Raw genomic sequence first — 24,309 nt, forward strand, 5'->3', positions numbered from 1 at the left:
GGTGAGCTCCTCAGAATAGGACCAGAGGTAATAGAAAAAAAGTATTATAAATATCTTGGTGGGATGAGGGATTAATGAACCTATCACTGAAAAGAAGAATGCCTGGTTGGATATGAAATCAATTAGGAATATGAATAATTAGACCTATGAAAGAGTGTAAGATCAATATGAATAATTTGAGAGGAAAGTAAAAATGGAAAGATTATCTGAAGAATTAAAAGGTATGAAATTGTCAACCCAATTTCAAGATAATATAAAACTTTTCTAGAAAAAAAGAGGCAAAAATGCAAAGAACTGGAGGTATGAAAGCTCCCAAATTAAAAGATGGAAAAATACTTACGAAATAAAAGTGAAGTGAATGAAAGTTTGTATGAACATTTGGTTCAAGTATGTGAAAGCAATGTTAACCTGCCTGGAAATATGGCTGTATATGACCATGTACATGGACGATAGTTCAAACAAAATTTTCTTCATAGGAGTTTGTGTATACATGAACGGCTGCGCTTATAGCTAAAACCCGGTGACATTTATTTCCATAATGGCACTTGCACTAATCTGTGGTAGAATTAAAACACTAAAACGCAATTCAGGTTATTTTTCTTTTTTATTCATGGCATTTTACTTGAAACAAAGTTTGTGTAACGCTATCATAATGAAGCTGTCAAAGACAACCCATAGAATATAACAATGATAATTTTTATATAAATCACGTTTGCTGGTATAAATATTTTTTTATTCAAGAAAATATGTTGTTAGCATTGTTGATTTATAGCAATGACTTTAATGTAAAATTATAAAATGAAGAAAAATATTAAATAAGAAAGTTACTCTTTAAATACAGTTTTATCCGCAGAAACTCACTCCCGGACTGATTAATACTTCCATTGGGGTGTCAATAGAAAGGAATGAGGACATAGTATGCGAATGAGCATGGCACAAATAATGAATGTCAAAAAATTAAAGCAAAATGGTAAAGGTATTGAGCATGATAGTATTGCTATACAGCATAGGTTCCAACCTATTCTGGTGTGCCTTCCTGACAATTTTTTTTAAACAACGAAAGGAAGGGTATTACTTGAATTATGGAGAAAAGTAAGAATAAAAATATACTGGCCACTTCCCAGACTACCAGTCTGTCTCTTGGGCCTACTACCCCCTAAAATACCTCTCCAGTACCCACAAAGGGTGGTATCCCCCTATGCCATAGTATTTTTTCATATATTTTAATAAAATAATCTGATTACTGATCTGGTTTCTCATCATTATGACAAGATATGTACCCAAAGATCATTACACCCTTAAACTTATAGCCATATCCAGGGCTTTTTTTGAACAAAAAAGGTCCCGAAACTCACTTCATGTCGAGCTTTTTACTAAAAAAAATATTTAAATATCATTAAAATATTCATTACAAAACCATGTTTTATCATTTTGACGAATTTTATAAATACATATTGTAATTACGTAAGCACAAACATTGTTTCGTCTAATTGATATTGAAAATAATAAAAAAAACATATCTGTGATAAAAGGTTTCGGAATACCGTTCCACTGCTTTACATGAAAAAAAAGCAATGGCCATATTTATCAGCATCTTATTTAAAAATAAAAAAGTTTAATTATTTTATTTATAATACATGTACAAATATAGCATTTTTAAGCAATTGTTACTAGATTTGCAAAATGGGACCACTGTGTGACTCAATTGAATAACTTGCTAGGATCTAATAATTACCTAAATAAACTTTTGTAGTGCCATACATTTTCGATATACTTACGTAATTATCTAAAAATTAAATAATATGTTTTTGTAACATTTAGCACAATTTCAAATTTGATTATCCGATATCAATTATTTTTTACTCAAAACCTATGCAAAAGATCATAATTTAACTAACGCCATCTCTGAAGCATTATTGAAAACTAATTCAAGCACATGTTGCTTAGATAGAAATCACAATGGAGGCATTTAAACGCACTTTAATAATTCAGTCATGACCACAGTATATGGCTATGCGTACCAACGGCACGTCCAACCACAATATATTATTATATTATTTATAGTATATGGATACCAGCATAGTTTAGACTCATTCATTATAGACCATCTGGATATACCTGCTTGTACGCAGCGCCAACGGTCACAAATATAGAAAGAGAGTGTAATTGATTTTGTGCTTGCCAAAATGTCGAATGTTATGGCTTTAGGGTTAAATAAATAAAAGTTTGGACACCCTCAGAAAAATGTTAAGAAAATCCGTTGACTACCTACAAGAAAATTTTCGTTATTTGGGAGTAATTAAGTGCTCTTTAAAAATTCAAGACACGCAACAGAGGAAAATAAAATTACGAAATTTAATTCGAAATAACATTTATTCAGTAATGAATTATATTTATTTATTCTAAAATGCTATTTTGCTATAATGTCCGCCCCCGTGGTGTAATAATGGCTGCCGTACTGGAGGTCTCGGGCTCGATTCCCAGGGGAGTCAAATAAATACAAGTGATTTTTTCACTCTAATATTTATTCAATATTACCCTGGACTGGTACCTGAAGCGGAGGGCTGATCACCTTTCTTTCATGTGTTAGCGATCAAGATAACACTGCGTTTATGATGCAGTGCCCTATGCACCACTGGGTGCGAATAAGGGTTTAAAGAAGAAAAAAAATGTTCTTATTTTCATGAGTAAATTTGTTTATATTCTAACGTGTAACATTTGTGATAATTGTGATATGTAACGTTTTCGTAATTTCGATTTCAATGAATTGGTACCGAAAAATGTCTTCACTCAAGTGTCAAATTAAGATTTAAGGAATACATTTTCTTTTAATCCTTATCCTTACGCAATGGTACATAGGGTGCTGCATAGTATTGGTGCGGTGTTATCTTATTAGTTAACAACTACATGAAGGCTAAGTGATCACTCCTGCGCTGCAGGACCAGTCTAGGGAAATCTTAAATAAATATTAGAGTGTAAAATCACTCATATTTTTCCTCCCCCCCCTGGGAATAGAACATGGGACCTCTAGCATGGTAGCTAAATAAACTAACCATTACACCACGGATACGGAAATACAGTATGAAAAACGTATCTCCAGTTTGACTAAAAAAAAAACCAAGTTGTGTTTGTTATTTTCGTAGTCAAGTCCCCTAGATTATTCTGCTGGATTACTATTACATTTTGATGATTTTTGTGTTATTTTTTATTTTGGAAGAATTTTTATATTATAATATAATAGCTGTTATTCAGTTTGATGACATATCGTCAAGAAATTTCTCGATTTTAACCCAATTTCCTAAGTTGAATCGATAAAATTTCGCTTACTTAAATTTTCTTTTGGGACTGAAATTTCAAGGTAGTAAAAAATCGCATAAGATTCCAAATCCAAAATTCTATACACGGAAACGTAAAATCGCAGGCTTGCCAACCTAAACATACTTCTTCGTTTTACTTTTTCTTCTCTCCCTTATCCCCACCCAATAGTGCATGGGACACTGCATCATACAGAAGCGGTGTTATTTTGATTGTCAAATACGTGAAGGAAAGGCGAACACCCCTGCGCTGTGAAAAATTACTTTATATATTTATTTTATGTTGATCCTCTTGGAATCGATCCCGATACCTCCATCATGGCATGCAAGTGCGCTGATAACTACACTCTGGAAGAAGACAGTCGTCGTTTTACAGTCGATGATACGAGTATACCCAATGTATAATATGTATTATGCCAAATATTACATATAAAATATTGTCATACCAATCATACGAGGCGAGTTACGAGTACGTTTTTGATTAATTTAATACATTTTATCTATTTTTTTTAATGTTTTTCGCAGATACTTTGTAGCACATTTTATAAACTTTATAAAATAAAACAGCTTTGTTTTAACCACTTTTCATTGGCACACTTTCTCCAACCGGTTTCGAAAAGAACCTTGTCATCCTCAGGGTGTATGTACTAATTCTAAAACATTGAAATAATCATAGTTAGGTTATAATTAATTACCCTTCCCTTACGATGCCAAAAACTTCCACGCACTCGGTACACCATATTAAAATATGATTTTAAAAAATCCTAAATGTTGCTTTTATTGAGCATTGCGCAGCGAATACGCCAACTCCGGATGACAATAAAAGGTGGTAAAAACAAAGTTGTTTTATTTTATAAATTTTATCTAGCTTATTTAGAACTGCAAAGGTCAAGCGCTTTATAAATATTTATTAAACCTTTTGCCAACAAAGTAAAGTACCGAGATAAATCATAATGAAACACTCTCCCTATCATTCATCGTTCACTTTGTGTAATACCACATTATTGTCAATTTTTGTAATTTTATTTATAATTAATCTTAATTTTGTCCACCTCCGTAGTGTAATGGTCATCACGCTCGGCTACCGTTCTGGAGGTCCTGGGTTCGATTCCCAGGGGGGGTAAAATAAATATAAGTGATTTTTTCACTGTAATATTTATTTAATATTACCCTGGACTGGTACCTGAAGCGGAGGGCTGGTCACCTTTCCTTCATGTATAAACGATCAAGATAACACTGCGTTTATATGAAGCAGTGCCCTATGCACCATTTGGGTGCGGATAAGGGTTTTATTTATTATAATATTAATACCACATTTTTATATTTTTAAAGTGGTATTAAACAAAGTGAACGATGAATGATAAGGAGAGTGTTATATTATTATACCACAATGTTAGCAATGCTTTAATATACAAAATATAAATCATAATGGATGAGAAAATATAAGATAATTGACCCATCCCATTTTTGTTTGTTTCGGCCAAAATAAGATTGACGGTCATTATTTTAGTATCTGTGTAACATATACTATATGTTAGGTTACATTTGTACAATAATTTTCCATTTTACATACTCATAATTTCGTAATGTTTGTTTTGATGTTCTCCTTTAAATTAATTTATTATCTTATCCTACTCATAGCATGTACATTGTTAGTTTATCTTTATATTGTGTTGATCTATATTGACCATTGATTTATATCCAACTAGGTTGTATTTATTTTATTTATTTATATTTTAAAAAGATAAAAATATTATTTTAAAAATCTGTGTGGTCAATGTAAAATGTTGATTCACAAGTAAGATAATCAGCAACAAAGAAATTTCAAGGATAAATAAAAAAACTACATTTTACAAGAACGGGATATTTATTCCAATAATTATGTAGATTTATTACCATAACACCAATATACTAAGGTTACGTATAGCATCAAATTACAATAACATAGTGGCTCGAAAATATGTAAATGTAAATATGTTTTTTGTCATTTATTAATTTTTGTTTAAAGTAAATGTTTAAAGATTTAGATAACACTATAAATACAAAATATAAAGACGAAGAAGTTTGAGGAAACCGAGGCATAATTGAAATTATATAAAACTAGAGAAAATATTTACAAGAAAATAAAAACCGGAAAGCGAATATTACAATTTTACACGAATCATATTCTATCATTGCGTTATAAAACTAGGCATTGTGATGGTAAAAAAAATATTAATACACATATACCAATTTACTAAAACGAATACGAATATGGTCTTAAATAAAATGGAATGCATAAAAGTAGAAAGTATTTAACAACTGCAGCTTAAGTGGATTCCATTCCGGGAATTGAGTGGAACATGTATTTAAGGCCCGCTGAATATTTGTACACCATCCATAACAGGAAGCCGTAGAACAAAACTGTTACCACTTTGTCCACAAAGTACATCCTGAAATTGAAAAGAAAAAATATATTTAAAATGGAAATGAGTGCTACATTTAAATAGTATTTGTTATTCCTCGCTATTTTAATAGTTTATACGTTTATTTCTGTGTGCGTATTTGCAAATCACTCTTGAGACTTTGGCGTCCCATGAAGTGATTTTATCGGTTTTATTCCTCTTGGCCCTATCCGTACCCAAGTGGTACATAGAGCACCGCTTCGATTATTTGATAAGGATTATGAGAAGAGAATCAGTTTGATAGCTGTTCGAATGGTGAAATAAGGAAATAATGCAAGGCTGAGGATAAGCATTATCGATAAAAATAAGAAAGGTGTGTTGAGGTGGTTTTGACATGTGGAACTTATGAGTGAGTTAAACAAATTTATGAGGCGAATGTAGTTGGAAAAATAAGCAGAGGAAGACCGAGGAAAACTTGGCAAATACTTGAAAGCAGCCGGGTTAGGAGTCAAAATGTATGAGGATATGCATACATGTGGAAGAGGCGAAGAATGTTTGCAAAGACAGTGGTGTGGCGGTCAATTCTCTCTGCCCATCCTGCGAGGAAGCGGCGTGATGGTTAGTTAGTTAGTTAGTTAGGGTGATCAATCCTGCGCTCCAGATTCAAGGATGTAAGGGTGCCGACGACGGAAGAGAACGAGGTCAGGATAAAGAGAATTACTTACACATTGTTGACGAATCTAGCCCTCGGCAGTGACGAGAGTGGTTCCTTGAGACAGTATTGTCTTCCTCCGAGAATACACCTCTTTATAAATTCTTTGTCTTCGATAACCTTTAGATCCATGGGGAATACTTTCTTCTCCTTTTCGCTCAGATTTTCATATAGATTGTTGAAATTTTTGACATCGAAAACCCATTCCCTCGTGGTGAAAAATTGGAGAACTTCTAAACCGTCTGAAATACGGCTCTGAATCCGCACCATACTGAAACAGATATTAAAAAGGGTTATCACATCGAACAAACTGACACCACGCACATAAAAAACTATTCTTGGATATGGCTGAAGAGTTCACTTCAAAGCTGGTATTGATTGGCCACCAAAACTGTGTAAGGATGTTGACATATTGGGTATAATAATATTAATTGTGGAGCTTATATCTCCCAGCGTCTTTCTATCGCCTAACTGTATGGTACATCCAGTCCAATGTATTAGAATATCCACAACATTTTGAGTGTGTCCAAATACTTGTACACACGAATTGTAAATATTTGGACACACTCAAAATATTGTAAATAAATTATCTGGTCAAATTGTAAGCTTAAATAATAAAAATTAAAACGATATTTTCTGGCGTTTCTCATGTGTGTGATTATAATCCAGGATTCGGACCTCACATACTAATAAAAAAGAGTTTCTGCTTTTCATCTCACCAATAGATGTCTCTAGTAAAGTTGTATTATTTATTGATTCGGCATTAACTTTGCGGAATGACATGATTATTTTATTAAAATTAAACACTTGAATAATCCACTTTATCGAGTTTTATTTTTATTTACGACTAGTTTCCAAAACGACAATTGTTTTCATCTTCTGGTACAAATTAAAACTTAATTTAATTTGTACCAGAAGATGAAAACAATTGTCGTTTTCAAAACTAGTCGTAAATAAAAATAAAACTCGATAAAGTGGATTATTCAAGTGATTAATTTTAATAAAATAGTAAAGTTGTAGTGATTCAAGAACAACGTTTCGAAATTGGTTCATATCTATAGAACTTCCAATTTGAGTAGTGTGGTTGTCAATAATGGGTGGAATTGGTGAACGTTACACGTGTGTAAAGTGATTACGTAAATGCCTAGATTTCCATATTCTTCTTCACCTTTGATGAGATGTCAAAAAATAATATTAGAATATCGCCGAAGTAGTCAAAAACAATTTGCCCAATTCAGCACCTTATTAGACATGACATGACTTATTATTTGACATGATTTTCTACTCACAATCGTTTTTGACCAATCAGAAGCATAATGAAGTCGATGAAGTAGGCTGGAAGCCAGTGGAAGAAGAAAACACAAAGGTTGTGGACGATTTTATTTTTCCTTATGTCACCATCAGGGTACCAGAGCGGGTTGTCGAACGGATACTCTCGGACAGTAGAGCGCCCGATCTCCAACACTTGAGCCCAAGTGGTCGTCTTCGATTCTGCGGTCGACAAGTTGAACACTGGTATTTCCGGAGGGCTGAAATGAATACGAAATGAGGATATATATCCATTCAACGGACATCATTGGATGTTTCGCAATAGTCGAGTATACTTTGTATTATGTTAGGAAAATCGACGTTTGACATTATTCAAAATGAGATCGGAATAATTATAAGAAGTAAGAAAAGGCGTATGAGGACGATTATGGACAAGAAAGACCCAGCAAAACCAAATTCGGGAGATGAAATCTAGTCATGCTAAGAGTTTGTTTAACTGAGAAATATATGGAATCGAAGAAGTTAACAGTGGTTAGGTCAAAGGTGTGGAGTTGACCCTGTGAAGAAATGATAAGATGGTAGTGTTAGTAAACCTATTGACTAAACAGTTTTTAAAAGATCGGTAAATTTTCGAGTAAGAATTAGGAAGATAGAAGGATGGACCAACTGGTGCATGTGGTTTAGACTCCAAATCTAATTATCACTAAAGTGTTGAATAGTGAACTAGTAAAACGAATTAGAAAATGCATATACATATATATTTATTAGAATTCGAAACATACTGAACATCGACAACCTAAAAAGAGTTTACTATGCTATTGTACACTCACTACTACAGTACGGCATTGTTGGATGGGGAGGCTCATACAACAACATACTGAACTCTGTGAAAATAGTACAGAAAACAATAATTAAAGTTATTTTGAAAAAAAAAACATATCCAACAAAATTATTATTTACAAATTCAAGTCCCAAACATAGAAACCGTTTTTCAAAAAACACAATTTTTCAAATACTAAAAGGTGACAAATATTTGAATTTAAAAAAAGTTTATCTTCGAGATTTTTAAATGATTTTTCAACTCCAAAATGCAATACCAAGCAATTTCAACAAAACTTCAAATATTTGGGAATTAAATATATCAATAGACTCTCTAAAGAAATTTTTAAAAATAGAAAAGATAAAAATTCTTAAGAAAAAAAATAATGCCCATTACATATAAATCTTGAAAAAATATATAAAAAAGACTACCACCAATTATATAAAACATTAAACCATGAGTGTAAGTCCCTCTCCAAGCATAAGAGCTCAGTCTCTTTTTTGGAGAGGCACAGCGAATCTAAAACTAAAAGATGGCCACATGTATAAATGTTTAGAAAATGTATTATGTTGTACTTAAAAATGTAACTACTTATATTAAATAAAAAATGTTTAAAAAATGACAGTCAAAATTGAACTTACAGCTTGGTCGAGGCGACCTTGTACGCCAGTACAATGAGTCCGTTGATCGCACTGTCAACCGGTATGACTTCTGCGTGATAGTCTCCATTGCAGTGCATAGATCTAATGACGCCTTTACCGGCGCCAATCATGAGCCCTACGGGTCCATTCAAATTGTCCACCCAACCCTTTAAGGGTTCCTCCCAAGCGGGACACACTAGATGGAAAAAAAAACATTTTTATTTATCGCATTGAAATACGTTATTGCTCGCACTAGATATGTGCCGTTATGCTGGGGAAAATGGAGAAATTTCAAGCGAATTCTTCTATATTCTCAATATTATTAATATTTAAAGCATTTACATTGTGGTTAGTCATTTTTACTTTTTTTTTTAGAAAAATGTTAGTAATATTAGTATATAACCACTCACCGGTAAGTGATTATATACTAATACATATTACTAACATATTTGTAAAAAAAAAATAAGTAAGACTTCTTCTATATTGGGCTAATATATACACGTAATCAGAAATTAGTTTAGGAATTGTCATTAATTAATTCATTCATATCCCGTCGACAGAATCTTGCGAGTTACATTATTATAACAAAACGTTACTTTGCAGTTCACATCTTCATAAACTTATGTAAATAACATTGTTTCATTTTTTAATGTCATAATCCACCGATAAGACACATAAGATGGCTGGGTCTACGCAGATGAATCCCTTGTATATGAGTAACTTGGCAGTCTAGAGATCTTTCACTTCACAAAAATATTTAATAAATTGTAATTATTAGCTGCCTTACAATACTAATCGATAGCCGATTTAAAATTTCAAAGTCGATAGAAATAAAAGAAGTAAGTAATAACTACAATACTTAGTTAAAGCTATATATTCCGTATGCAATCGATGCCAGATGTATGATACAGGTATAATTCGATGATAGGTACATAGCATACCCGTGACGTTATATTGTACACTGTGAGGATGGAGTATTGATTGGATAACCTTTGAAATATTCGAGCACAAATTCGAAAAATCTTAGTACAAAGAAGTCATTCACATTTTTGCTATAACATTCATTTTCATTATCAATACATTCTTGTTAATGCAATTGAACATTTGAAATAATGTACTTATGGCAACTTAATTTTCTCTAAATCCAGGTAACATTTTACGTAATTGATTTTTTCTCAAAACACCATTTTTGCATTGAGAAAATAAGTTTTTCTTCGAAATAATATACATGTTCTAAAAAAAATGCAATATACATTCTTTATAAAAATCGGGCGTGAACAGACTTATGACCGGTTGCGTTGTATTCCCTTCAATAATTTATCTTCAAATCGTAATTACCCATATTTAGGCCATAATTTATAATTTATTCATAATCTTTTAGTAGAAACCCCTATTTTATTTTAATGTTTAATGCCGTCTTTAGCGCAAAGATTCATTTGTCACCTACTTATGCCAGGTATTTATTTACTAAACTATTGATGTAACTGCCACAAAATTTCCTCTTTATTGTTTACTGGACTCATTCCTTACGAGGCACTCTGCCAGGCGTTCAGAGTATACGTAAGTGTTTGTGTTGGGATGGACGCCAGGAGTGTGGGATTATAGTTTCCAGAGCCTTCTCATCCCTCCACTGGATTAGGAGGAAGTGGTTATGTGTATGAATGCAGAGGTAAATAGGTAATTACCGATGCTGGGACGGGCGATGACCATGGGCATGTTGGGGTATTCATTCCTCACGAGGCACTCTGCCAGGCGTTTGGAATAAGTGTAAGTATTGGGATGGACGCCCAGGAGTGTGGGGGTTATCGTGTCCAGAGCCTTCTCATCCATCCACTGGATCAGCCGCATCAAATCTTGGGGATGAGCCGGTGAATCGATTACCTTGGAAAAATCACAGACCAAAAGAGTTACAATAATTCTAATAAAATCACATGCGACACGTCGGTAACTCGCCGCTATATCTACATATCGCTCACTCCTTTCAACAACGTCATATTTCAAAAAACTTGATAATTCAGGAGATCGTTTTTAAAGTTTAAAAATATAAAATAATGTATTAAAAATAAATATCAAGCCACTTATTGAACTTTTAACTGTGCAACAGATATTTTTAGGTAAAACCTGAATTTTTATTCTCCATTTGAAAAATATTTAGTATATTCAAAAAAATTATTAAACAATACATTATCTTCAAAATGCAAAAACAACACTTTCTGCCCTGTAGCGGGTAAATGTTATGTTCAAAATATGCCGCTTTTGCTGGGATATAGTACATTTTCTGGGCATTCCAAAAACATGCACTACTGAAAATTAACGATTTTTGATATATGAAGTTGTAGAAAGGAGTGAGCGATATACACGTATGTCCTTAAAAAATACATTCAATATTTTTTTTATATGAGGAACCGTATTTTTTTGTATGAGGAACCGAAAAGATATGGTTCCTCATTGTTTTTAACTAGCTTCAAACAGTAAATGCATGTACGAAAATCTAATTGGGAAAGCAATGAGACAACAGTAAAGCGGTAGAAATTTTACTTTTTGTAAACCGTTCTGTCTTTTCTATGTCCTAACAATAAACTATAAAAATAGTATTATTGGATAAATTAATATTAAAAATCGCGGCATAGGAATCCGCGTCAGATTATGTGGGAAAATTTCATTTCACATTTCATACATTTTTTTTTTCATTAAGTAGTAATTTACATATTGTAGTTGTGATATTAATTTATATAATTTCAACACTATAAACTTTTTCTGGCCATATTATGTTTTTATGTACTGCGACAAATCATTTGAACCATGTTTTTGTGTTTTAGAAAATAATCTACGCTCTGTTAAACGACATAATGCGTGACAAAACATTGAACAAAAATAAAAACACAATCACTGTACTTTTTTTTAATTAGAAAAACATAAATTTACTTTCTTTCATTTTCCTTTTAGTTTAAATATATTATAGTAGGTAAAAATCTTAAGTAAGTCCGTTAAACAAGATTCTACTTAAGTAAATTACGTTAAGTAGAATCTTGCCATCAAATAAGACTGACTACAGTTACGCATAAACAAACAATTAGTGAAGTATGCAGGTATGCAAATGTGTTAGTAGAATCGCGTGGATTATTTGGTGGTGATAAAATTGTTCTGCTGATATCTTCGTGCCTTAGTACATTAATTATCGGTTGCACATAGAAATTACAGCATTACATCTCAAAGGTATTTCAATTACCAAAATAGCACATTTAAATTGGATTATCGCACTTGCATTGCTCTTACCATTCATCATAACACAGTTGTTTTGTCTTTATCCATACAGGCAACATATGTCTAATCGATTTATTACTTCTTCATTTCGTTAGCTAGTCAATTTACAATCATATTTTTAATGTTAATTGCTGTAAGCGGAAATCTTATTATTTATTGATTCGGCATTAACTTTGTGGAATGACGTGATTATTTTATTAAAATTAAACACAAATAAATAAAGTGGTATATTCAAGTGTTTAATTTTAATAAAATAGCGGAAATCTTTGTCTAGTTTATGCACTCTTGAAACTTTTATTGTAAATATTACAGTTTTCTTTAATCTTTTAAAGAATTTCATGTACTTTTTAAATTATAAAAATAAACATAGGTATGTAAATACGCGTGCACAGTTACGCAAAACAAGGAGATATTACCATAACCTGCTGTTTATACTATTGGGAAAGTGAGAATGAAATGAGGCGCACTAAATTAAAATACACTAAGCAAGTTATTCGCAATGCAGTTTATTCCAATTATGTACAGACTACGCAAGTACGTGATTACGCAAGTGGTCATAATGAGCGAATAAGCATCGTGCAGGAAATGCGTGTACCTTCTCGTCCAATGTATCGAAGTCGGCGTAGCAGAACGCGGTGGAGAGGTGGACGAACACCTTCAGCCGGGCCATGTCCCTGCACACCTGGATCACTCTCCACGTGCCCGTGGTGTTCATGTCGATGGCATCCTTTAGCTTGGCTTCCAGCTTGAGGGTAGCCGCGCAGTGGAACACGACGTCCACCTCTCTGCGCAGCATCTCCAGGCTGCTGCTGTCCAGCCCCAAGTTGTCGAACAAGACGTCTCCTTGGACGGGAACCACTTTCTTCATGGCATCGGGTTGGGATTCGCGGAGTCTGTTGAACATCTGAAAGGAGTTTACATCGGGTTCATATACTTCAGTCGCGAAGGCACAAATAAAGTGTCTAATTGTAAGAATCGAACTACTATGGAAAATAGACCAATAAATCACCTGGAAAAAGTGAAGTCTATGTGATGTGTTTCTCGATACTTACTGGCAATTTCCACATATCCTCGAGTCTCAGGTTGACGGATTTGCCTCTCTTGGGTCTCATGAGGGCGAATATTTTGGACACTCCGGGACAGCTGTAGAGAAGTTTCTCGATGAGGACTTTTCCCATGAACCCGGAGGCTCCAGTTAGGAAAATCGCCTTCCCTTTGTAGAATTCAGACACTGATGTTGGATCGGAAGCCATGGTTACGGTTGGTGGACTTCAAATTTAAATCTGAGGAAATAAAAAGGACATGATTTATAAATAATTAATACATTTGAATGAAACAAAAATAACAACACTAAACAAATACACTTTATTCATAAACTGAACATATTTTCGGATAAATAAGAAAGAAAATGGTAAGTTTATAAATAAAACATGTCAAATTGTTTTATTGCTCCCTTAAAATATTTTTTTTACTATTAGAATTACAACTACTGTCCAAGTCCATGAAATTGTGGAATAGAATAGGAATCGCCACTCGTTCGCTTCAAAATGATAGGCTCGTAATATTGTACTTGAACACATCGTTACTAAGCACAAAGATAAATCATCGTTATCATTGATCAAGAAATCAAATGATGCCTTGACTACAACATAATGATAATTTGACAACATCACTCACCACCTGACGCAAATAGTATTATAATATTTGAATTTCGACAAGACAATGTTATTTTTCACCTCTCTGAAAATATTACATTAATATTTTAGTATCTTATTCCATTTTACGCAGAACATATAAAGCTCGTCTTATTGCGTCGTGTGTGATGAATTGACTGATTGCACTCGAAGAATAGAAAATTAGCTGACGTTACGCGTCAGTAATTCTTAACCCGTTTTGTGTCAGAATGAAATGAATTTCATAATTTAGGCCTTTATATTGTGCACTCGGAAAAAAAAGTTTAAAATAAAGATGAATAAAGGTATTCAGTGTTTTTCTTTTGCTACTGAAATAAAAGTGAACTCACGATTATAGTTACATTTTCTAAAGGTTTTGGGAGTGTTTCCACATAATGCAATTCGTGCATCATTATATCCAGTCAATCCTAAACGCCATAAGGAGCTATTGTGAACGATCACACACTAGTTACTTTAAAACCTTGAAAATATATAGAATCTTTAAGCATACAAAATCAATATTATTTTTAAAAGTTATTTATCGAGTAAATATCTATCGGTAATGTAATCGGTTAAATCTGCGAGTAATCCTTTAATACAAATACAAACATATTTATATAATATACAATATATACAAATCTTTATATGGTACATACTCGCCTGCCTGTTAAGGAAGTTAGTATGATAATTTCTTAGAGAGTTGCTACAATCAATATAGGCTATGTTGGTCATATTACGAAATACCATCATTACAGGAAATACCGGTATATTAAAAAAGACTCATTACGTTCGTACTTTAAAAACTTTTTAAATCATAACCATTTCGTAGCACAAATTTTTTTTTTCGAAAATAAATGTCGAAAATCTAGATGTACACGCAGTATTATGTGAGTAAAAAAAATCGTTTTTTTTTTTTTAAATTTTAATTTAAATTGAATTATTACTGTGATATGTGATAATGTAGTATTGTGAACAAGGATTTGGATGCATCCAAAAATGTGACGGTTGGGTTGATTTGATTTTAATATTTCTCATGTTCTATCTAATATGTGGAATTTGATTCAGATATATAAAAAAATCTTGTTTTTTTTTTTAAAGTACGGTTTTATTAGAAAGATTGATAGATATGATATATGTATTGAAAGACGATATATTTAGTTGCGCTGGTTGATATAGACATCTGGAAGTCGGTTGTTGCCACACGATTGGCGATTTTCTATCGCTTCCAGTTTTTTTTTTAAATACTGACTTTGAAAAATGAGATGACTTTTTAAATATTTTTGAAACTGATATCTTTCGTAGAAGTAAGTAAAAAAAAAAGTAAAAATATCCTTGTTTATGATTTCATTTTTTAATCTTATTTTCATCTTCAGAAATTATGAAGCCTCAAAGTTACAACAAACTTACGAATAATAATTTTGAGAACTACTGCATACAAAATATAATTTTGAAAACTTTTCCTTTCAAGCCGTTGGTAATATCTTGTCAATTTTTTTCATATGTTTTTCACGGATACATTGTGGCACATTTTGTAAATTTAAATCGTTAACTTGTTCAATTCTAAAACATTAAGAACATTATTATACTCATAATTCATAAACCCTGACGATGACAAGGTTCTTGTCGAAACCGGTAGGTTAAAATGTACTAATAATGAAAAAGTGGTTAAAACAAAGTTGTTTAATTTTATAAGTCTTGTCAATTTGATAAAAATGTGAAGATTTTGTCGTTTGAATCAACTAAATTTAACTCAATTCAATAAATAATCACCGAAATGGTATATTGCATAAAAACATTAACCTTGATTTTAAGTAATAAAACAATTTGTTGACAAAGTCAAGGATTATTTTCCTCATCTGACTTCATAACTATTTTATAGTACCGGAAATATAAGGGAAATTAACACACCGAATCAGTTAACATTAACTTCCTTAGAGGTTTTCCTTACAACGAAGTTAAACAATAATCATTAATAACAATTTATTACCGCTTGCGATAAAGGTTTTACATCTTGCTAGCCCTTCAAAAGTTGTTTCTAATTTCTAGCCTATTTTATGGACGACATTGGCCCAAGACTAATGAGGATCTTATTTTAGTAACTGATATATTATGTTAATCCCAACAAAATTAGCATTATTTGCGTATTATCAATTTTTTATGTAACTAAAGATTGTTTTCATATTCACAGGTATTGTTCCGTGGAGTGTAGGAATTTGTGATTATGAAATATAAATCTACATCATTTATCGGTGATCATCTTTGACGGTCAATCAATTCAAAAACCTACGCTTACGCATATTACCATATACAAACAAATGATGTAATAATTATAATTAATTCACTAACAAGGTAAAACCATTACCCAGGGATCGCATGCTTACTTGACCGTCATGATTTAATATTAAATAACGTAATCCTAAGAATTTTATAATTTGTCCACAATACCAAATACGTACAATACCTTTATACAGTAATGACCTGCGATGTTTTCGAGACACAAGCTATCGCACAGCCGATTTTTTTATTTGACTCGCCGGTCATCATTCGAGTTACGAGTGAGCTTCGTGGTGTGAGTTCCCTGTCCTACGTCTTATTCTAATCCATTTTGGCAGTGCATTAAATCCGCCGCTGCTTTGAAATGACGGAGAGCTCACATCTCGCCTACCTGGCATGGCCTGGAGTTGTCCGAAAGGGATTTGGAAGAATTGTAACCCAAAGTGGGTAGTAAAAGAGGAAATTGTGTCAATGTGGTTAAGCTTATCAAGGGGCGCGCCCAGGAACTGACAGGAAGAACTAACTGGATGAGGAGAAAGATCTTTACCAGTAAGATTAAGAAAATGTTGGGAATCTGAGAAAGACTTTTTGAAAGGAAAGCCAGGAAAATGGACTTTTTGAAAGGAAAGCCAGAAAAAGAAAAAAGCCAGAAAATTTTGCTATTGATCCTAAGTCGTAGGTAATTTATATCTGGTTAAATTAAAAGCTAAAATAATAAAATGAAAATGATATTTTTCGGCGTTTCTCATGTATGTGATTAAAGTCCAGGATTTGGACCTCGCATACAAATATAAGAGTTTCTGCTCCATCAAAAAGCTTCTTCATCTCACCAATAGATATCTCTCGTGAAAATCCTGGTGATTCTTTACAATGTTTCGAAATTGGATCGTATAAATATATAGAACTTCCAAGAATTTGAGTAGTGTGGTTGTCAAATCATGGGTAGAATTGGTGAATATTACGCGTGTGTACGTCGTAAGTCCCATAAATTCCCAGACTTCCATATTCTTCTTCATCTATGTTGAGATCTCAAAAAATAATATGAAAAATAACTGCTTTAATTGGAGATAATCCAGATTTGTGAACAAGTATTTGGACACACTCAAAATGTTGGTGATTTTCCGAAATACTCCGAAAAGAACAACGAAACAAATATCCTTGGAAATTTTTAAATTAAAGTAATTAAAGTATAAAAACTAAGTATTGTAAATCACTGACATCTCTATTTCGATATTTTTATAAAGTGCAAATATTTATTATATGACATGTTTTTTACTTAATAACCAACGTTAATAATTTTTTTTTTGTTGTTGGCTGGAACGGATTAATTCATTTCTGTGTAAAAAAATTAAGATTTGACATACAAGCAATTAGGCTTGCGAGCTAAGCTACGGAACGAATTACGAGTATACTCGTGTAAGTCAAGGTATCGCTGTATAATACTTAAGGCGCGGTACTATTAGAGCTGTCGGAAATTATGCAATTTTCCAAGAGAAATCTATTTCATTCATAGTAATTCACTTCAAGAGCTCACCTGTTCTTTATGATCCGAATATTTTTTTTTATATACTGCAACACAAATCATTGTTCTTCTTCTAGCACATCCGAAAAAAAAATATATATACATGCCTCCGTAGTGTAATGGTCAGCACGCTCGGCTACCATTCCAGAGGTCCCGGGTTCGATTCCCAGGGGGGTTCAAATAAATATTTGTGATTTTTTCACAGTAATATTTATTCAATATTACCCTGAACTGGTTCCTGAAGCGGAGGGCTGATCACCTTTCCTTAGTGTGTAAACGATCAAGATAACCCCAATGGTGCATAAGGCACTGCGTCATATAACGCAGTGCCTTATGCACCATTGGGGTGCGGATAAGGGTTTTATTATTTATTATTATTATATATATATATATATATATATATATATATATATATATATATATATATATATATATATATATATATATATATATATATATATATATATATATATATATTTAATGTTTGAAATTAATTTATCTACTCGTACAATAATTAATAGCCTATTTTAAAAAAGTACGAGTTTAAACAAAGTTCTCTTGTGGTAGAGTTTTAGAAAAATGTTGTGGATAAATGATTTCAAATTACTGTTCTTAATCAAACAAATAAATAATTAAAAGTTGTTCAATGATTTCCATTGTTGATTATTCTTCTCTAGTTGTATGATTTAGTTAGAGTATTGCATGTCTTCTAGCTCAATAATTAGACTACAAGTGACCATGACACACTAACATTATAAAATTATCTCTTCGTTCAAGTTCACCTTTGAATACTTTTAGTTTGCGGTAAAAGCTTAATTCAAATTCGTCTAAAAAATGGATAGAAGATGTTTCAATCAAATATTTCCTACGAATGTAGAAAGAAACGCTTTGTGAAAATAGGAGTGGGTAAGTCATATACCAGAATTTTGCAAGGTAGGTTAAAAGAAAGTTTGAGATTGGAGACCAATAACTGGATATTTAAAATAATAATAATTTAAAATCTGTAATATTTAAAACGCAGAAAAAAATATTTTGCTTGTATAAAAACTGTAACTGATTTAAATTTAATGAAACAATAAATAAATAGCTATTTTATCGTTTTATTAAGTTCAAAGCAGTCAAGTTTTTATACAAGTGAATGTTTTTTTAATAGTTTTTCTGGGTTTTAAATATCTATAATATTTTAAACTTGTATTGAATATCTCCATATTATTTTAATATAAAATTTATTAGTCCTTGTATGAATTTGGATCAGAAATTTGAATACATTGCTTCAACCTTGACCGACTTGAGAAAACTACTTACACACCAGATTAAAGAATACGCATATGGTTTTGTGCACATACGTAATCTTTTTATTATTCCGATAAACTTCAATAAACTTGCGTATTCTTTATAAAGTTTTTTAACACCTTTATTAAAATTATTTAGTTTCATACATATAAATTAGTAAAAGGCAAATGAATAAAGACGATGTTGTTCAAAGCATCTGGATTGCTTATGGTATACAGACTGATTCTGACACAGGAATATAAGAGTTTCTGCTTAATAAAAAGCTTCTTTACATCTCACCAATAGATGTCTCTAGTGAAGATTCTAGTGATTCAAGAACAAGGTTTCTAAATTGGTTCATATATATAGAACTTCCAAGAATTAGAGTAGTGTGGTTGTCAATAATGGGTAGAATTGGTGAATGTTACACGTGTGTAAAGTGATCACTTAAACCAGCCTATGACGGTCGTCAGCCCCGTAAATGCCCAGACTTCCATATTCTTCTTCATCTTTGATGAGATGTCAAAAAATTATCTGACACAGGAACATTATGAAATACGTAAATGTGTTCTTATGATCGTAAATGAAAAAAAAATATCTTCATATGTAAAGAAAAATTAAATAGTATAATTTATCAGTTCATAAAATCCTATAAACTATTTTTATAAATAAGGAGAAAAAAATCGCATCCTCTATCATGTAAAAAGAAATATATGAATCGCTTTAGATTAAATTTAAAAACAGCAAATCTATGAATTAAGTGAATTTAATATAAAAACATTTTTTAAATATAGCACATTTCTGTTTTTTTTATTACTATTTTATTTTTAAGCATTTACTGGACAATTTACTGTTTGTATTTTCACCCGTGGATGAGATGACATCTGTAGTTAAAATACAAAACTAGTCGTGTTTATATTAATTAACTCAATAGTGATCTTATACAAGTGTTGTAATTTCAAATGTTTTTCCATGTTATTTGTGGTTTTTTTAAATGACGTTTAGTGTCATTTAAAAAAAAACCTACGCATTTATAATATTCGCTTAGTTAAGTCTTTGCTTTATCAAATACGTAAATCTTTATTTCGACAAAATAACGTTGTAAAATATCATTGATACATAAGTACCACATAAAACAATAGCAATCTGCAACATTGTTCATGAGTTGATATTGGTGCCATGGGAAATAAAACCTGATTCACGTTAGAGATTTTACTGACGGGTAACTTAAAGAACGCTTGTGCACTACACGGAATTTTACTGTCCGGCAGTCCGTTTAGTATGAAAAAACGGACGGTTGGCTTGTGCTTTTGCCGGTCTTCCTTTCGATCGGTGCACGATCACGGTGCGCGTGAACTCGATCACCCAAAACTATCGTAGTCGATTATATTTGAAAAAACAGGACTGCCCGACGGTAAAATTCCGTGTAGTGCACAAGCGCCGCAGTCAGTTACCCGATTGGGGTGGCATTCCTTATTATCAGTTTACATATGTTTTCAACTAATTTTTTTCGTATAAAATTATAAAAGATCTGTAAATTTACAAAACTTAACCAATTTTTTGCATTCAATACCTTTAAATGATTGAATAAAAAAAACGGAATCTATTCAAGTAACGACATATTTTAAAGAAGCCGTTATTTTATTCGGTTATTTATTAAATTGTCCATGTCTTTTAAATTTTTATTTAATAACTCAATTTAACGCAGAAAAGTACTAAGTTTTCCTCCTGAAAAAAGAAGTAGGTACGGTGTGTATTAAACAATGTGTATACATAGACATCGGAATGCATTTGGCACGGATCACGTTAAAAATAAATATTGTAATTTGTCATTTAGCTTTTCTCATATTATTGGTGAAGATTAAAATTTCTGTAGCCGAACAGTGGCCCCAATGGATACTTGGCCGAGCGGATATTACACGGAATGAAACTATTTTTTATTTTAAAAAAGGGGATATGAAAAAAAAAATCATATACATACTTAAATAATACTATTACAAACTGTCAGTATAAGAAATATTTTTCTTTATTTTCATATTTTGACTCTCATCGTCACCAAATCATACATATGGCACTACACCAGATCTATGTATTCTTTATGGATCATAAGATAAATCCAGTCTCCTCCTGTAGTCAGTTTAGCACTAAAAGACATCGCATTCTAAATAAACACTGTAAAACTTATTTTCGTCGATATTTTTTTTAAATGTGGTAATAATAACGTCAAAATATTATTTCACACAAAGGATTATTAACTATAGGATTAAATATATTGACCACTTAATTGCTGGTAAGTAACGATGTAATATAAAATACAAATTTGCTACGGCTTACTGATTTTATAATATAATGTTTACTTTGAACTATTATACAATTTTGGAACGCAATGAACTACTTAAACTTAAGTTTCTTTGTAGGTTAGTTTAAAACAAAACTAACGTATTCAACTGATCTAAACTGCGATTAAAACTGATATACGAAGTATATAGAAATATATAATAAATAGATAAATGTGACGAAATGCATTTTACATTAATTTTTTGACATCTCAACTAAGATGAAGATGAATATGGAAGCCTGGGCATTAACAGGGCTTACAACTGTCATAGGATGATTAGAGTGATCACTTTATACACGTGTAACATTTATTATTCTATATTTATAATAAATAATGTATCTTTTATGTTACAATACAATATTTTATGTTACTTCTTCTTCTTCTTTTCTTTTTCTGAGACTAAGTCCTGGCATTCTCCGGTCCGCTCCTGGGATGTGGAGTCCAGCTATTCTTCTATTGTTTAGGTGGTCTTCCTGGGGGTCTGATCCCGCTTATGCTGATTTCCGCTGCTATCCTCACCACTCGATCCGAACTCGTTCTTCCCAAATGATTTCTCTCCAGAAACGTCTTCTTTCTCTTCCCCATCGCACAACATCTTCAACATCGCAGATTTTTCTTATTTCTGAGTTCCTTACTCCGTCGCCAAGTGTAAGGCCTGCAATGGGTCGTAGAGTCTTCATTTCGGATGTCCTAAGATGTCTAATATTTTATGCGACAAAATTAATTTTAAACTTGTATTATTTTGGGAAAATGCGTTTCACAAAACTAACTTGCTTCTGGAATTAACTATTTTAATGATACAACAATGTGTACAATTTATACGCCGTATGAAACATATCGGCCTGCACATTTCACCTCGAGGTTTGGTAACGATAAATAATTAATACTCTATTTTATACAAGAACATTAATTGTCCGCCTCCGTACTGTAGTGGTAAGTGGGTTTGGCTACCATGAAGGATGTCCCGGGTGAAGAACTTCACTCTCATATATATTTGATATAATCTTGGACTCATAACAAGTAATTATTGAATGCATTTTCAGTAAATGTATATATTTTTTAATTCATTGCAAATTGACCGTTTAAACAACATTCTTATAACTAATAAAAGAGGCAAATGCAGAGCCGACGACCGATAAACGAGTTATTTTTATGAACAAGGAACATCGAGTTTAACGATAGATATTAAAATATTATTAAAATATTTTCCGTCAAAAAATACCGATATTTTTGTACTATTAAGTGCGTTTCTTCTAACCTTTTGTTGTTGTACATATATATCATTTATATCTAATAACAAGAAAAATGTAATTTTTATCTCATTGTCTACTATAACATTGTAAAAATAATAATTTTGAGACAGTTAAAGTAACCGCAAATATCACTTTCACAATTTCGAGTCTGAAGGAAGTAATTTTTCAATAAAACATGAGGTCAAAAAAAGGTTCGCTAGATACTTAATATCTATTACTATGTATACAGTTCTAGAAACAACTATTTTTTTATTAAAATATTGTCAAATTTAAAGCAATTTAAATAAAATTAACAGAAAATAATAATTAACGGATTTGTATTATTTTTTGACATTTCAATATAGATGAAGAAAAATATGGAATTCTAGGGATTTACGGGGCTTACGACCGTCTTAGGCTGGTTTAAGTGATCACTTTACACACGTATAACATTCAACAATTCTACCCATGATTGACAACCGCACTACTCCAATTCTTGGACGTTATTTTTATATGATACAATTTCGAAACATTATACAAGAATCGCTAGAATTTTCACTAGTGACATCTATTGGTGAGACGAAGAAGCTTTTTCACTGAGCAGAAACTCTTATATTTGTATTTGAGTTCCGAATCCTGGATTAAAATCATATACACGATAAAACAATATTGAAAATAACAAGATAAATAATTGTAGATAATCCAGATTTGTGAACAAATATTTGGACACATTCATGTTGTTAACATATATGTAGTTGATTGAAATTCCGAATCCGGGTTGTGAGAAAAATGACGCAAATGTGAGTGGGTATTTTTCTTTTTGGGGAAAAAATATTTATACGTATATTATGTAGCTATTCACGCCGCCGCACTATTTATACCTATTTATGACGGCGCGCCGCACAGTGTGTAATTTCGGGTCTCTACAATAGTTCAACTGTATTATTTTTCAATGTTTTTAGGACAATATAATAAACAGTTCTAAGAAAACAATTTTATATTTTTAAATTTGACTTTTTTTTACTAATATAAAAACACAAAATACGAATAAAAATACAAAAAAATAATAAAATCAATGGAAAAAAAGACATAATATTTTTTTATATTTCTAAACAGTATGTTTGTAAAACTACATATTACAAAAATTTATTCTATTTCATTACAGTCACCACTATCATCATCACCATCATTGTGCAAAATATGATTCAGAAGAGAAGATGAATCTGGACATTTGAGTAAATTTGAAGTCTCAGTAGAATAGAACTATTCTTCCTCAGACGAGGTATTTGTTTACTTGAAATGATTAAAAACCTGTTCAGTACATCTCTATTTGTATTTGATCTAGAAGTTTTTCTGCTTAAGTTTTCTCTAAACCTTCTGTACTCCTTGTTGCATGCTTTTTGGGCTTATAAACTCTTCATTTATCACTTATTCTATAGCAAATTCTCACTTATCCTATAACAAATTTTACTGACGTTAACATACAACCTTCGAAAAAAATCGTTGTGATAGTCCGTTATACCATAATACTGGAGAATATTTGTAACGATCGTTTTTTAAAGAACTCTGCCATTTGTTATAAATCGATCTACTA

The 24,309-nt window shown here is 31.8% G+C and overlaps 1 protein-coding gene across 1 annotated transcript in view; it reads right to left on the minus strand.

The window, feature by feature from the left end:
- Positions 1–5,162: 5,162 nt before the first annotated feature.
- Positions 5,163–24,309, minus strand: part of LOC148306882 (putative fatty acyl-CoA reductase CG5065) — a 34,811-nt gene continuing 15,664 nt past the window's right edge. Inside the window, exons 2-8 of the mRNA XM_088264208.1 lie at positions 13,457–13,687; positions 13,000–13,308; positions 10,826–11,021; positions 9,141–9,336; positions 7,700–7,939; positions 6,424–6,681; positions 5,163–5,746 (exon numbers count right to left, since the gene is read on the minus strand). Of these exons, the coding sequence (XP_088120334.1) occupies positions 5,623–5,746; positions 6,424–6,681; positions 7,700–7,939; positions 9,141–9,336; positions 10,826–11,021; positions 13,000–13,308; positions 13,457–13,657 (1,524 nt within the window). The 5' untranslated portion in view covers positions 13,658–13,687 and the 3' untranslated portion in view covers positions 5,163–5,622. The remainder of the gene's footprint in view (positions 5,747–6,423; positions 6,682–7,699; positions 7,940–9,140; positions 9,337–10,825; positions 11,022–12,999; positions 13,309–13,456; positions 13,688–24,309) is intronic.

This window comes from Brachycentrus maculatus, unplaced genomic scaffold (genome assembly GCF_059751285.1).
Source record: "Brachycentrus maculatus isolate JH-2025_06_01 unplaced genomic scaffold, ASM5975128v1 h1tg000221l, whole genome shotgun sequence".
Lineage (NCBI taxonomy): Eukaryota > Metazoa > Arthropoda > Insecta > Trichoptera > Brachycentridae > Brachycentrus > Brachycentrus maculatus.